The sequence below is a fragment of the Rattus norvegicus genome, chromosome 9 (assembly GCF_036323735.1).
Source record: "Rattus norvegicus strain BN/NHsdMcwi chromosome 9, GRCr8, whole genome shotgun sequence".
Taxonomy (NCBI): domain Eukaryota; kingdom Metazoa; phylum Chordata; class Mammalia; order Rodentia; family Muridae; genus Rattus; species Rattus norvegicus.
This window is the reverse complement of record NC_086027.1, coordinates 98120492-98135661: the sequence shown is the minus strand read 5'-3', so window position 1 is coordinate 98135661 and position 15170 is coordinate 98120492. Positions and strand designations below refer to the sequence as shown.

The 15170-nt window shown below is 48.5% G+C and overlaps 1 protein-coding gene and 1 long non-coding RNA gene across 3 annotated transcripts in view; one reads left to right on the top strand and one right to left on the bottom strand.

Moving 5' to 3' along the window:
* The window catches only part of LOC102554789 (uncharacterized), a 111512-nt gene that overhangs the window by 19432 nt on the left and 76910 nt on the right, over positions 1-15170 (bottom strand). The gene's annotated exons all lie outside the window — the stretch shown is intronic.
* Positions 1-15170, top strand: part of Iqca1 (IQ motif containing with AAA domain 1) — a 115845-nt gene that overhangs the window by 54572 nt on the left and 46103 nt on the right. For both annotated transcript variants that reach the window (XM_017596905.3, XM_039084725.2), the window contains exon 9: positions 7799-7874. In XM_017596905.3, coding sequence (XP_017452394.2) covers positions 7799-7874 — 76 coding nt within the window. The remainder of the gene's footprint in view (positions 1-7798; positions 7875-15170) is intronic.

Here is a 15170-nt window from a genome sequence, read left to right as displayed (position 1 = left end):
CTGATAGAATCTGAAATGCAAAACCTAAAATGTAATGCGGTGACCCAGATCTGTCTCAGTTTTCTTTGACGGCTGCGCATTTAACCTTTGTCACAAGAATGCCCCTGGTTTTTGTTTCCAAATCCGCAGTGAGGAGACAACACTCCTGGTCACCAACAAGTGGTGGCAGGGTATGGGGTATGTGAGGGGACGGGGTGCAAATGAAGTTAAGTCAACCAAGTAAGAACCGGAAGTAAGTGGCATGCTGCACCTACCCAGCCGGTAGAACCCATAACCTCTTAGCCTCGAGGCGTGGTGGACAGGAAGCTTGCGTGCAGGCAAACAGCAGAGAGCAAGGATCAGTTGCTTCAGGAAAGAGCAATGAGGGCGGCCTTCTTCCTTCAAGGTTTAGGTTTTGCACAGTGCTGTGGGGGGTGACGTCACTTGTGGAATTCCCGCAGTGAGCTGGCTCTGCCTCGGGGCAGCAGGAGGATCCAAAGGGTGGTGTGACCGCCTTCAGGGTCACATCCGGCATCCGTGAACACTGTGTACACCAAACAGGCCCCGAGTGGCATTTGAACAGCTCTGAAGAAACACAAGGGCCCACACTCCTTACCTGGAAGCACCAGGCTTGTTGGGTGGCAAAAACAAGCTTGCTAAGTCATCCATGATAACACGAGACAGGGGTCGTGCAAAGTGCAAGGGACAAGGAGTATGACCTCCCTGGCCTAGAGTGGAACTCAGATCCATGAGCCAACTCCTTTATCTATCTCCTCTAAAGGAGAAAAAAAAATAATATACATATATATGTGTGTGTGTGAGTGTGTGTGTGTGTGTGTGAATGTGTGTGTGAATGTGTGTGTGAATGTGTGTGTGAGTGTGTGTGTGTGTGTGTGTGTGTGTGTGTGTGTGTGTGTGTGTAACTAAGACCCAGGTTCTCACCTCTCACCCACCTGACCCTTGCCTTCCCAGCTCGATGCTGAAGGAGCTGAGTGAATGACACTCATTTTCCCACAAGATCCTGGGGCTGGGCTTCTCCCTGTGCAGCCCAATCTCCAGTCACTTAGCTAATCTGAGAACAGCAGGGTCGTGGCCAGAAAGTTTCCATATGACCCTATCCAAGTAAAATTCAAGGCAAGTAAATGCCCTCAGGATTAAGACAGCAGATTCAAACTTCCTGGAGGAAAGTCCTACAATACCCGTTGGAAGAAGTGATACCCCAAATGCTTTGAGGAACTTAGAAAGGAGTTCCTCAAAGAAGCTGAAGGCTCTTTGTCAAAGAAAGAAGTGCATTTCCAGGGGGAGGCAGAAGCTTCATGCTGCACTTTACCCTCCAATAAGAAGGCGGCTCGTGTAACTGTCAATTATGTCATTACTGCATGGAAAGCCAGACCCTATTATGTCATGGGAATGTCTCACTTTCTCTCTTTAAAATCACCAGGATTAGATGTTTCCCAAACCAGCCTCACAATGGTTTTTGCCCTTGAGATCTTGAACTTTGTTGTAGAAATAAAAACAAGCCTCCAGTTTTGCTTTTACTTTCCTGCCTCAAACACCTGTTGCATGCAGAACTACTCACTCACTGGTTTCAGACAGAGTGGGAAGCGTATGCGAGATGGTGTCCTTGCCATGAGGGTGCCTCAGCCCAGAGCAGCAACACCAAGCACACCAAGAGTCCACAATGTGTGCAGAGAAATGATTCCGATCCGAGGGAAAGGCCTCTCCAGCCAGAGCAGGGTCCCGGTGTCCAACCACCTCTGCCTGCCCTTAGGTCCAGGTCTGTGCAGAGTTCAGCTCCAGGGCCTCCCAAGGCTCTTCCTTTGAGCTTGCCTTTTTCCTCTGTGCCTGTTTGAGTGGATATCTCCCTGCCCTCTCCTACACACACCAGAAGCCTGTGCCCTCTGTTTCATACTAACATGGATGAACTTGTCACACAGAGCCCCCACCTTGGCAGCTCGGAGTTCCCACCCATGTTTCTTCTGCTATGTACGACTCTGCAGAGCCACTGTATACCTTCTCAGGAACCCTCTCCTCCTCCTCCTCCTCACACTCCTCCTCCTCACACTCCTCCTCATCACACTCCTCCTCCTCACACTCCTCCTCATCACACTCCTCCTCCTCACACTCCTCCTCCTCACACTCCTCCTCCTCACACTCCTCCTCCTCACACTCCTCCTCCTTACACTCCTCCTCCTCCTCACACTCCTCCTCCTCCTCACACTCCTCCTCCTCCTCACACTCCTCCTCCTCACACTCCTCCTCCTCACACTCCTCCTCCTCCTCACACTCCTCCTCCTCCTCACATTCCTCCTCCTCACATTCCTCCTCCTCACACTCCTCCTCCTCCTCACACTCCTCCTCCTCACACTCCTCCTCCTCACACTCCTCCTCACACTCCTCCTCCTCCTCACACTCCTCCTCCTCACACTCCTCCTCCTCACACTCCTCCTCCTCACACTCCTCCTCCTCCCCCTCCTCCTCCTCACACTCCTCTTCCTCACACTCCTCCTCACACTCCTCCTCCTCACACTCCTCCACCTCATACTCCTCCTCCTCCCCCTCCTCCTCCTCACATTCCTCCTCCTCCTCACACTCCTCCTCCTCACACTCCTCTTCCTCACACTCCTCCTCCTCCCCCTCCTCCTCCTCACACTCCTCTTCCTCACACTCCTCCTCACACTCCTCCTCCTCACACTCTTCCTCCTCACACTCCTCCTCCTCCCCCTCCTCCTCCTCCCACTCCTCCTCCTCCCACTCCTCCTCCTCACACCCCTCTTCCTCACACTCCTCCTCCTCACACTCCTCCTCCTCCTCACACTCCTCCTCCTCCTCACACTCCTCCTCTTCCTCCCACTCCTCTTCCTCACACTTCTCCTCCTCACACTCCTCTCCTCCCCCTCCTCCTCCTCCCACTCCTCTTCCTCACACTTCTCCTCCTCACACTCCTCCTCCTCACACTCCTCCTCCTCACACTCCTCCTCCTCCTCACACTCCTCCTCCTCACACTCCTCCTCCTCACACTCCTCCTCACACTCCTCCTCCTCACACTCCTCCTCCTCACACTCCTCCTCCTCCTCACACTCCTCCTCCTCCACTCCTCTTCCTCCTCCTCACACTCCTCCTCCCACTCCTCCTCTTCCTCCTCCGCTTCCCCCCTCTCTCCCTCCTCCTTGTCCTTGTCCTCCTCCTCCCACTCCTCCTCCTTTTCTCCCCCTCCTTGTCCTCCTTCTTCCCCCTCCTCCTCCTGCTGCTCCTACTTCTGCTGCCCCTCCTGCTCCCTCCTCCTGCTCCTCCTCCTGCCCCTCCTCTTGCTCCCCCTCCTCCCATTTGATCCTTCTATTCCTCCTCTAGATCCTGCAGCTGATCCCACTCCTCCTCTTTCCTCCTCCTCCTCCTGCTCATTCTCTTCTTGGTACTCCTACTCCTTCTCTTCGTCCTCTTCTCATCACCCATTGTTCTGTGGCCATTGGCAGTGTGATCACTATTGTAATTGCTTTGATTTGGTGTCCATAGCTCCTGGGTTTAGTGTGATGCTGTGGCAGGGTTCTCTGTCCTCTCTGAGAAGTTCAGGGACTGAGTCCCCACATGTAGGCTCCTCACTGAGACTCCCACAAATAAATCCAGAAGAGCTTTGCATGCCAACAGACTGCAGCTCAGAAATGCAAGAGCCTCAGGAAAGCCTGAGGGCACTCCAAAAGGTCACTGCTCCCTGGAAAACAATCAGAACACACATTGCATGCACCTGCAACACTGCAGCTTCCAACAGAAACCCCAGAAACCAAGGGGAAAAATTAAAGTGGGTAGAAGGAAGGAAGACCACCGATGCAGGGTCAATACTGGGAAATGGCTCTCTCACCAAAGGCAGTCTACAGAGTTCGTGAAATCCCACTGGCATTCTGCACATGAACAGATAAAAATAATCATAAAACCCACACAGAAGACAAATAGACAAGGTATTCCTGAACAACGTGTGTGTGAGTGTGTGTGTGAGTGTGTGTGTGAGTGTGTGTGAGAGTGTGTGAGTGTGTGTGAGTGTGTGTGAGAGTGTGTGTGAGAGTGTGTGTATGAGTGTGAGTGTGTGTGTGTATGAGTGTGTGTGTATGAGTGTGCGTGTGTGTGAGTGTGAGTGTGTGTGAGTGTGTGTGTGTGTGAGTGTGCATGTGTGTGAGTGTGTGTGAGTGTGTGTGAGTGTGTGTGAGTGTGTGAGTGTGTGTATGAGTGTGAGTGTGTGTGTATGAGTGTGCATGTGTGTGAGTGTGAGTGTGTGTGAGTGTGCGTGTGTGTGATTGTGTGTGAGTGAGTGTGAGTGTGTGTGAGTGTGTGTGTGTGAGTGTGTGTGTGAGCGTGTGTGAGTGTGTGTGTGAGTGTGTGTGTATGAGTGTGCGTGTGTGTGTGAGTGTGTGTGTGAATGTGTGTGTGTGAGTGTGTGTGTATGAGTGTGCGTGTGTGTGTGAGTGTGTGTGTATGAGTGTGCGTGTGTGTGTGAGTGTGTGTGTGAGTGTGTGAGTGTGTGTATGAGTGTGTGTGTATGAGTGTGTGTGTGTGAGTGTGTGTGTGTGAGTGTGTGTGTGTGAGTGTGTGTGTATAGTTGTATTGCTGAATGCATGACAATAGCCAATTTCAAACTATACCAGAGCACGGTACTGGCACAGGCAGGCATGTAGGGCAGTGGAACAGAGAAGAGGTTGGAAATACACCCACGCAACTATAGTCACCTAATATTTTACAAAGCAACTGAAAACACATACTGGAGGAAGGACAACCTCTTCAAATAGTGCTAAGAACACTGGATACCATGTGTAGCATGGCTTTTCATCAAGAATACAAAAACTGAAAGCAACCAGTCAGGCATCATGGAGCAAGTCTTGAGGCAGAGGCAGGCAGATATCTGTGAGTTCAAGGCCAGCCTGGTCTACATAATAAGTTCAAGGCACCCAGAGTTACATAGTGATACCCTGTCTCAATAATAATAATAATAATAATAATAATAATAATAATAATAATAATAATAATAACAACAATAATTTTAAAAACAAGCAAACAAACAATACATGCCAGTGAGGTTGTTGGGGGAAAGGAACCTTTTTCACACTGGGCATAAATTAGTGCAGCCACTGTAGATGTTAGTGCAGGTTCCTCAAAAATAAAATAATTTAGCTACACTACCACTAGGCGTGTATCTGGGACATCTTACTACAGGGGATCATCCCTGAACATCCATGTTTACCCTTCACAGCAGCCAAGATAAAAATCAGCCTAGGTGTCCATCAACACATGAATAGGTGAAGAAAGCATAGTCCGGACACACCATGGAATTTTATTTAGCCATAAATAGCATTAGTATGCCACAGGCAGGGAACTGTGGATCACCACGTGAAGCAAAGTAAGCCAGACCTGAAAGGCTGTGTGCTCTCTCCGATGTGCAGAAATTTGAGTTTCAAGTGTATGAGGTGGAGGGGGGCTATTTGAATTAAGGAAGGGGCCAGTAAGAGGAGAAGCAGGAGCAAAACAGGGTGACAGGGATGATTATAAGGAAAGAAAAATAACGGACACATGAGGGGAGGGGAAAGGACTCTGGTGACACTGATCACCTGTCACACTGCTGTTTGTCTTGTCTATGACACCTCCCTTGCAGATTCTTCTCTCTCACCTGGGTGTCTCCATACCCAAAGGTGGATCAGCGGCCAACTCCTAGCTAACCTGTGCCCCTGGTAGGCTTCTTAACCAGTGAGCTTTACTTTAATATGAGCCTCTCCAGTCAGATTAGCCGCCTCTCTGGCTCTGAGCCCCAGTTTGTCAGGGACTAAACTCTGTCTTGGCTCTAAGAGGCAAGTGGCTTCCTTTCTGGGACTTGCTTCTCTAGCCCCCAGGAGCACCCTGGGCATCTATGCAGAGAAGTCTGTACCTCTTGCTTCAGGTGTCTCCTGGTGAGCAGGAACCTCCCAGCCCCTGCAGCCTAGCAAGAGCCTGTGGGAGAAGGGGCCCATCTTTGCCAAGCAGAGCACAGGACTCATCTAGGGTCAGGACTGAACTGGTGTCTAACAAGATAGTTTGAGCATTTCTTTTAAGTGGAGCCCTCTGAAATGTGACCCTTGTGTCTAGCTTCCCTCACTCTGTGCATCCTTGTAGCATGTGTTGGTGTATCATTTCTTCCCACAGGTAAAGGGCAACATAGCATTTATTCACCTGTGGACTGAGCATGCATGTTTAATATTATTCTTCCACCCAGTAAGTGTATGTGACAGGCAGAAATGCCAGCTCTGGGACCGAGGGACATGCCCGCTATTCACAGCTCTCTGTCTGCTGGGAAGTGGAGGACGCTCATGGGAAGAAGGACTCATGAGAGTGTGGACAAAATGCAGCCAGTGCTGGGGTATAAGCTGGAAGACGCAGCAGGGGATTGCTGGAAGAGAGAAGACTGAGTCCAAAGTCGTCAGAAAGCCTGAGCAGCCATTAAGAGGGGACAGGAGAAAGGAGTGGGCGAGGAACGAGCTACTGTACCCCAACAGCATGCTCCTCCATGTGGCTGCAGCAATGTCAAGAGCAAGGAAGTGGCCTGGGGACCGGGGCTAAGAAGGCTGCTTGCACCATGCAACAGGCTGAGGCTTGGTCCTATGGGACAGAGCCAACAAGGAGCTTCAGGACAGATGCATGTTGCTATTCATAAGCTGAAGGAAGGCTTAATGATGGTCATATCTGTGCCTGAGTTCCTTCTGGAGGACAGAGAGGGCGGCCCCAAGTCAGACAGTATATAAGCAAGGGTCCAGTCAGATGACTGAGATAGGAAAACAGTAAGATCTCAGGAAGTGCAGGTGTCCAAATAGGTGTGGTTTGGTGGCCATTTGCCTATGAAAGTAAGGAGGGAAAACTGTGGGAATCAGAGGCACAAAGGTCATGTGGTCTCCAGGGAGCGTAGTTAGTGCCACCACAGAGCCCAACACCAGAACCCAGAAAAAGAAGAGCTGTCAGTTGTCCAGTGTCTGGGGGCCTCACAGCATCCCCCATGAAGAGATTCTCATGACAACAAGCAGTCCCCTCCTAATGTTGGTGCTACATGCATGTAGGAAGCTTAAAGACTCTTCGTGGTCCCAATGACCAGTATGCTTCCTTTGACTCTTTTTGACAGTAACAATAACCATAACATTTGTCACCATAAACTATTGCTATGATAGACACAGAAACACCAGATGAGAGTCTGCAAGGCTGGTTCTTTCAATCAGAACAGAGGGGCTCAGAGCAGAGCTATCCACTACATACCTGGCAGATGGCTGTCTTCTGTCTCTACACGCAGAATTGACAGAAGATGCCAAGGGCAACATGATTGGGCTCTCCAAAGTGGGGACTCATGATTGAGAGTTCTCCGGGTCCCAACTCCATAGAGGAAGGCAGTTTGTTCCCAGGAAGTGGCTGTGACTGATTCCCAGGCTCAGGAAAGGGACAAATAAGAAACAGAAACAGCACTGGTACACACAGAAGCCCAGGAGCCCAGGGTGAAGAGAAGCTCAAAGCCTGGCTATGCAGACAGGATCTGAGCTGAGGGGGCAGCTTTCAGACAGCATTGAGCAAGTTCTCACAAGGCAGGACCCAAACCTGTGAACTGTAGGAAAGCTACTACGCAGAGACGGTGCCTGTCCTACTGACCATTCATGCTTCCTGTGCTGTGTGGCACTCCCTGCTCAGATCACTAGCAAGGGATCATCTCTGGTGGACCGGGAAAGACCTCCAGTCCTGTCGGCTACGGCGTGTGTGCCTTTTGCTGTCTGGTGTTAACGATAAATTACACCTGTAATTAACAAGAATCTTGTTCTGCTCTGAACAGGAAGAAGATGAGGAATGGAAGATGTCACCAAGTCTTTTCCTTCAATTGATGGAGGAAGGAAATAGCTTATACAAAGGTCAGCCCCAGAGCATGCATGGTACTCCAGGGGTCGCCCTGTCTGTTGAGTGCGCCCAGGTTCCAGTATGTGGACAGGTCTTCAAGTAGTAAAGCATGGTTTGAGCTTTGTGTAAATCCAGAAAAAAAAAAAACCAACCCTGTCCCTTTCCAGCCTCTTATGGTTCATAAAACATAGAGTTGTTGTAGTGGCTACTGTCCTAGTTTAACAAAAACAACCTGGGAAAGAACAGACTGATTCCAGTTTATTGTCTGCCATGAAGGGAAGTCAGGGCAGCTACTCAAAGGCAGGAACCTGGAGGGAGGACCTGAAGTAGAGATCATGTAGACGCACTGCTTCCTGGCTTGCTCCTGATGGCTGCTTCTCGTAACAGCACCGCCGGCCCAGGGCTGGCACAGCCCACAGTGTGCTGGGCCCTCCCGCATTAGTCATTAATCAAGAAATGTCTACATAGACTTAGTTACAGGTCAACCCAGGGAAGCATTTTTAAAACTAAGACTCCCTATTCCCAGATGACTCTAGTTTATGTTAAGCTGGTTAAAAAATAAATAAATAGCCAGCATAGTTAGTTTTCCGTTGTCAACTTGGCACAACCCAAAAATCACCTGGGAGAGTCTCAAAGAATTGTCTAGATGAGGTCAGCCCATGAGCACGTCTGTGGGGGATTGTCTTGATTATGTTCATTGATGGGAGAAGAGCCATCCCACTGGCTTGAAGCCCTGGACTCTATGAGTAGAGAGGGCTTGCTGGGTGACAGCAAGGTAATACAGTTCCTCCCTGCTCTTGACTGTGGCTATGTCGTGACTGTTCAGCTGAGCTCCTCCTTCAACTTCCCTACATTGATGGACTGAAGCCAATGAACCCTTCATTCCCTAAGTTGGTTTTTTGGTCAGGGTATTTGTCACAGCAACAGAAATGAAACTGGGAAAATTGAGGAGAAACACACATGCACAGGCTGGAAATGTTCGAGAGCTTTCCCCAGTTTTGCACTCCTCAGCTCATCACGTTCTTACTTAGTGGCTTGAAGAAAGGAACTACATTAAGGAAATGAACTCCATATGTACAAATCTTAATCCTCTCAGACCAAGACCAGTCTCAGTTCTGACAATTACTTTGTCCACGGTTCAATTCCATTAGTGTAGCTAGAACCTGGCAGGGTGTGTGAGGGGACGGGCTCTGCCCTTTCAGAGTTCTTCATCATAATGTTCCAGGACTGTTATCCAACGCCTTAGCTTCACCATACCCTTGGGATAAGTCTTAACAGCAGATGATTGGCCAGTGGCCCTGGTCCATACTGCTGTTGTAGAAGTTTCTGAGCAATTAATAATGATATACAGAAGAAATTTCTTTAAATGTCAGTCAATCAGGGACCCTCCTTCTCAATCTGAGTTGGATCTGGAAAACAGTGGATCAGGTAGGTAGGTAGGTAGGTAGGTAGGTAGGTAGGTAGGTAGATGATAGATTGATAGATAGATAGATAGATAGATAGATAGATAGATAGATAGATAGATAGATAGGCAGGCAGACAGATAGATTGCTTAATGGATAAACAGATGATAGAGAGATATGGATGGATGGATTGTTGGATGGATGGATGGATGGATGGATGGATGGATGGATGGATGGATGGATGGATTGATGACTAGATAGATGATGTAGATAGATAGACAGACAGATAGATCACTTAATGGATAAACAGATGATAGAGAGATATGAATGGATGGATGGATGGATGGATGGATGGATGGATGGATGGATGGATGGACGGATGGACTGACTAATGGATAGATTGATTGATGAATAGATAGAGATAGATAGATAGATAGATAGATAGATAGATAGATAGATGATAGACAGACAGACAGATAGATATGTACAGATTTAATGTTGATTCAAGGTGTTTATCTCACCCAGTAAATTGAGTTACATCCTTAACAATTTTATTATAGTTACATTAAAGCATAATATTCACTATACTAAATATATTCTAGCAGGTACCCACTAACAGATCACTAGAAGCAGGAACTCTAAGGATTCAGAGACAATCATGATGCTCTTAGCATATGACACCTGAGTCCATTGAGGAGGAAGAAAGTCAAAGGGATCAAGTAACATTTATCCAGTGCCCAAAGCATGCAAAGACAAATGTTTTCTATGCCATGGTCATGCACTCTTCATAGGAACCAGAAAATGAACACAGTCCTTGTCAGGAAGGACCATTGGGAAACCTGCTGTTTAAAATTTGCGGTTTCATCCAAACATTTACTGACAATGGAGCAGAACAGTTGCCATCAATAACATCCATCCACTAGCACACTTGCTCGGCCAACTCTGATAGTCTCCACCATATTGGATGTGAGCGATGCTGATGTAAAATAAAGACCCAAAAATGACATGAGTCGTCAGCACACCTGCAGGGCTTCCCGAGTGGCAGTGGCAGATGGGAGGGCCCAGGCTGGGCAGTCATGTGACTGAGGATGGAGGCAGAGATGTGTCCTAAGCACAGTCAGGGCCACCAGCAAGCCACTGTGCAAGCCCAGGCCTGACCGGGGTCCCACTGGTGTTCGGGTGTGTGTGTATACAAGAACGGTGATTGGCAGGACATTGCATTGCCTGGTCTTGTCTTTTGGTCTTTACACCAACCTGTTGTGCAGTGTGTTCATTGTCTCCCACCACCAGCCTTTGCGATGGTTTCCATACAGAGGAGCCAAGTAACACCACATTCATTTTCTCCTGGGCCCTCTCCTGGGAGCCCTCCTTACCCTCACAACCATGCTAGGCCCTCCCTGGTCTCTGCTCACTGCCAGCCACACTTTTGCCTTCTCTACTCTACCTCTGTTTGGTGGCGCCATCATCCAAGATATCCTGAGCAGGAAAGACTCGAGTGCAGGACCCAGTGCCCCTACTCGCCCTCAGAATTTGGAAGACCTGACTTCTCCCTTCCCTCCTCACAAAACTCTTGAGAGAAAGGGAAGGCAGAGGAAGGCATGCTGGGGAAGGAAGCCTCCCTCATAACACTAAGCACTCAGAAGCTCCAGCCTGAACATACTAAGGAGCACACTGTGCAGAACTGACAGAACTGAGACAGCGCTCCCAAGGCCACATCTCATGCCCCACTGACACCTCTCTTGCCCTAGCACGCCCAGCACACTCCCACAGCAGCTGTGCCCCATGCTCCTCTTGTTCACAATGCTTTCCCTCAGGCCTTGTGTTAAGGCCTCACTAGGGGCCTCTGCAGAGTGGCAGCCTCCTCTCCACCTGCACCCCCACCTTGTCCCTTTGTACTCACCTCAAATGCCAAGCAATGGGTGTGTGACTTCCCATGGTGGGGCCCAAGTCCCACAGGGCAGGACCTGTCACCTTCTTGCTATGGAAGCAAGGCCCAGTCCGAGACTGATCACGTCAGCAGCACCACAATTAACACTGAATTTACTTTCCTCATGAGTGAACAAGCACGGAAATGCTATCAAATGGCGTGACACAGATGGCACAAGAATTTCATTTTCACTGCCTTTTTTAACACCCTTGCAAGCAGTATGTGAACATTTCTTTTTGACAAAAAGCAAAACTGAATTGGGGGGAGGGAGGGGCAAGATTTGGTATTCCCATGGGAAGCCAGGTCTTGCAACCTGCAACATCCTGCCTTAACTACCAGGTCCTAATGGGCACAGTCTGTTTGCATGAAATCCAAGAAGCAGGGAGAAGCCTCAAGTGTGTGTTAGCTGCAGGCCTTGGTTGTCGTTTTTCAGGTCTTCAGTAGCTTAAATGGGGATCTCTTCATCTTAGAATCCCTTTCATTAAAACCAAAGATTTGCCTTCTCAAATAATACATTAGCATTTTAATCACTAAAGATTAAGGCCCCCTCCAACCCTCTTCACCACACCACCCTCCCCTCCCTTCCATGTGAAAGGGCCCTGGCCTGCTTTTCACAGTCTTGGGATAAAAAGCTCTTTCTGGCTGTAGGAGAGCGAGGGCACCAAGTGCCCTCTGAGGGTCCCAAACAGCTTCCTGCATTTACAAATGCCCATGACATTCCTGAAGGGATTGAAAAGTGCCCTGTGCAGAAGTGTCATGAGAAAGCAACATTTCGATGGCAAACTCTGCCCACTGAGACCTTCTAGAGGGGAGATCAGAGGGCTCCTTGTGAGGGGCTGTATTATGAAGCAGTGTGTGACCATGTCACTGTGGCTGTTACAGGAACACTCGAGCCGTGGCTCCCTCCCTGCTAAGTATTCCACACTCCTACTGTTACTGAAAGCCTTGTTCTCAGAGTCGGGGGGAAGTCTCTCTAGCAACACTAAGTAAGACATGGGTCCCTGTAAATAGCAAGGCAGCTTTGCTCTCTGACGTCCTAATGTAACAGATAAACTGTGTGGTGGTTGAAAACTTTCCAAAGGCTGCGCACTGGAAACCTGTCAGGTAGTCCTCGTTAGCGAATGGCACTTTATAACACACTGAAGCTCTTTTTACTATTGTCAGGGGGAAGCATAAGATTTCATTTTAACACAGAGAAGGAAGCCAGTAGGCCAGGCATGACAATCAATCCTACCAACTTAGAAGGCTAAAATAGAGGCCTCCAGGTCAAGGCAAGCTTGGACTACATGGCCAGAGCCTGTTTCAGAAAAGGGGGTGTCTGTAAGCCCTACATTTAGAATAATGTGTATTTCAGGAAATTAGTTTATTAAGTGTAAATGCAACTTTTATTCTGTTGTAATCGTCTGGGAATCTCACTGCCTCAGTCTGCTAACCTAGACCTGGTCCTGGAAGCTTCTAGTCTCTCTGTACAGTCTAATGTGGGCCTAGAATGTTTTCGGCCTCTGAGACGTGCTGCTGAACAAGCTCACCCTTTCTTGTTTCCTCTGAACTCTGGCTGGCTGGCTCAACTCAGCTGCTCTGGCTCAAACTCCTCTCCCAGCTGACTGGATCAATCTGGCTTCTCTGTGTTTTTCCTTAATTGCTCTGCTCGACCTCAAACTCTTTCTGCCAGTCTGTTCTAATCTTCTGGCTCATTCTGTCTTCACCTGTGTCTGGCTTGTTCTCTCTTCAGTCTGTCTCTGTACAACTGTCCCCATCAAACTGCCTCTTTCTCCCTCTCTGTGCGGCTCTCCTCTCCCTCTCTACTCCACTGTGCTGCTCTCCGTAAACTCTACTGTATCCTGTACTGTGCTCTCTTCTTGTACTGTCTGTCTCTCCCTTAAGGAGCGTCCCTTTCCTCTATTGTCTCACAAGAGTTGGGCATATCCTATTCTGTCAGACCTTTCTCTGATTTGTCAATTTATCTGCCACTCAATTAGACATCACTTTCAAACATGGCTGCTTCCTTCTACAAACTACCTTTACCGTCATTGTTTGGGATTAAAGAGGTCTACTAAAGGCGTGTCTGTATTCCAGTCAGAGGGAGTAAAGGTGTGTGCTAAGGGCTGAGTCACACCACAACTAGAAACAGGGTTTTTCAGTGGATAACACAGTCTTAGGGTTCACGGGGTGATCAAATATCCTGCAACAATAAGAATATTTTTATTAACTCCCTGACACTTTCATATATGTATAAAATGTATTTTGATCATATCGACTCCCAGCTCCCCTCTCCCACTCTCCTTAAATCCCTCATTGTGTCCTCTCACCTTTATATTTCTCCTTTTTTATATATTCTACTGAGTCAATAGTGCTTCCCACGTGTACTTGGTATGGTAGCATCCACCAGAGCATGGGTGGCCACATCAGTAGTACCACAAAGGAGAACAACATCCCCAAGCAGCCATAAATGTCCAATAGATCCTTGGCTAGGGATCTATTAGCTTAGTGGGGCTTAGCAAGCCCCTTCCCCGTCTGTGTTGAAATGCTGACCGGCTTGATCTTATGCAGGTAAACACAGCTGCTGTGAACTCGTGGGTGCAATGTCATGTCTTGTCCAGAAGCCAGAATTTCATAGCTCTCATCCCCATCTTCCTGCTCTCACATTCTTTCCTCTCCTTTTTCCACAATGTTCCCTGAGCCCTGGTGACAGTAATATAGTTGCCTGTTTAGCACTTAACAGACACTTATTAGCACTTTGCCCATTAACAGCTGCCCATTCCAGACAGACGCTTCTCTCACCAGGGTTAAGGGTAGCCCCAATCTATGGGTATGGACATAAATGCTTAAAAGGCACTTTGACAACATGTCCACTTGTCAAGACAACAGTAACAGGTTCCCACTAGGACCTATGACATCCATTGCCAGGGAAGTTTCAGCATGAATTTCTTTCTGTGTGTCAGTCTTCAAATCCAATCAGACAGTGGTTGGTTGTCCCACAGTGTCAATGCCATTGGAACACCAGTGGACATATCTTGCCTTGCTGCTTGCAGGGTTCAACTCTATGTAAGACCATGTATGATGTTTCTTCCCCAGCAGCTGAATAGCACCTTCTGGCTTTGTGAAAGCTAGCCAGCAGGGAGCAATCCCCCTGGTGAGCCCCAGCTTTATCTATGTATGTTTTTAGTGATAGACACTTACCCTATGGTTATGATGGGTAGCCAAAAGTAATGGTCATAGCCTGTGTTGCTTCCATGGAATCTATGGGGCTTCGTTGACCAACAACTTCTTATAGGAAACTACACCACACCTGACAGTGGCATTTTCATCTAGTAACATGTCTTCTGGTAGAAGCATTGTCTACCTATGCAAGGTACCCTTTTTTGCCAGGCTTGTCCCCTACCAGGCCAGATGGTGATACACCTTACACTTCAGCCTCAACTCTTTCCTCACTTTTATTTTTTCTTATCTTTATTAACTTGAGTATTTCTTATTTACATTTCGATTGTTATTCCCCTTCCCGATTTCCGGGCCAACATCCCCCTAAGCCTTCCCCTCCCCTTCTATGTGGGCTTCCCCTCCCCATCCTCCCCCATTACCGCCCTCCCCCCAACAATCATGTTCACAGGAGGTTCAGTCTTGGCAGGACCAAGGGCTCCCCCTTCCACTGGTGCTCTTACTAGGCTATTCATTGCTACCTATGGGGTCAGAGTCCAGGGTCAGTCCATGCATAGTCTTTAGGTAGTGGCTTAGTCCCTGGAAGCTCTGGTTGGTTGGCATTGTTGTACATATGGGGTCTCGAGCCCCTTCAAGCTCTTCCAGTTCTTTCTCTGATTCCTTCAACGGGGGTCCCGTTCTCAGTTCAGTGGTTTGCTGCTGGCATTCGCCTATGTATTTGCTGTATTTTGGGTGTTTCTCTCAGGAGAGATCTACATCCGGTTCCTGTCAGCCTCCACTTCTTTGCTTCATCCACCTTATCTAGTTTGGTGGCTGAATATGTA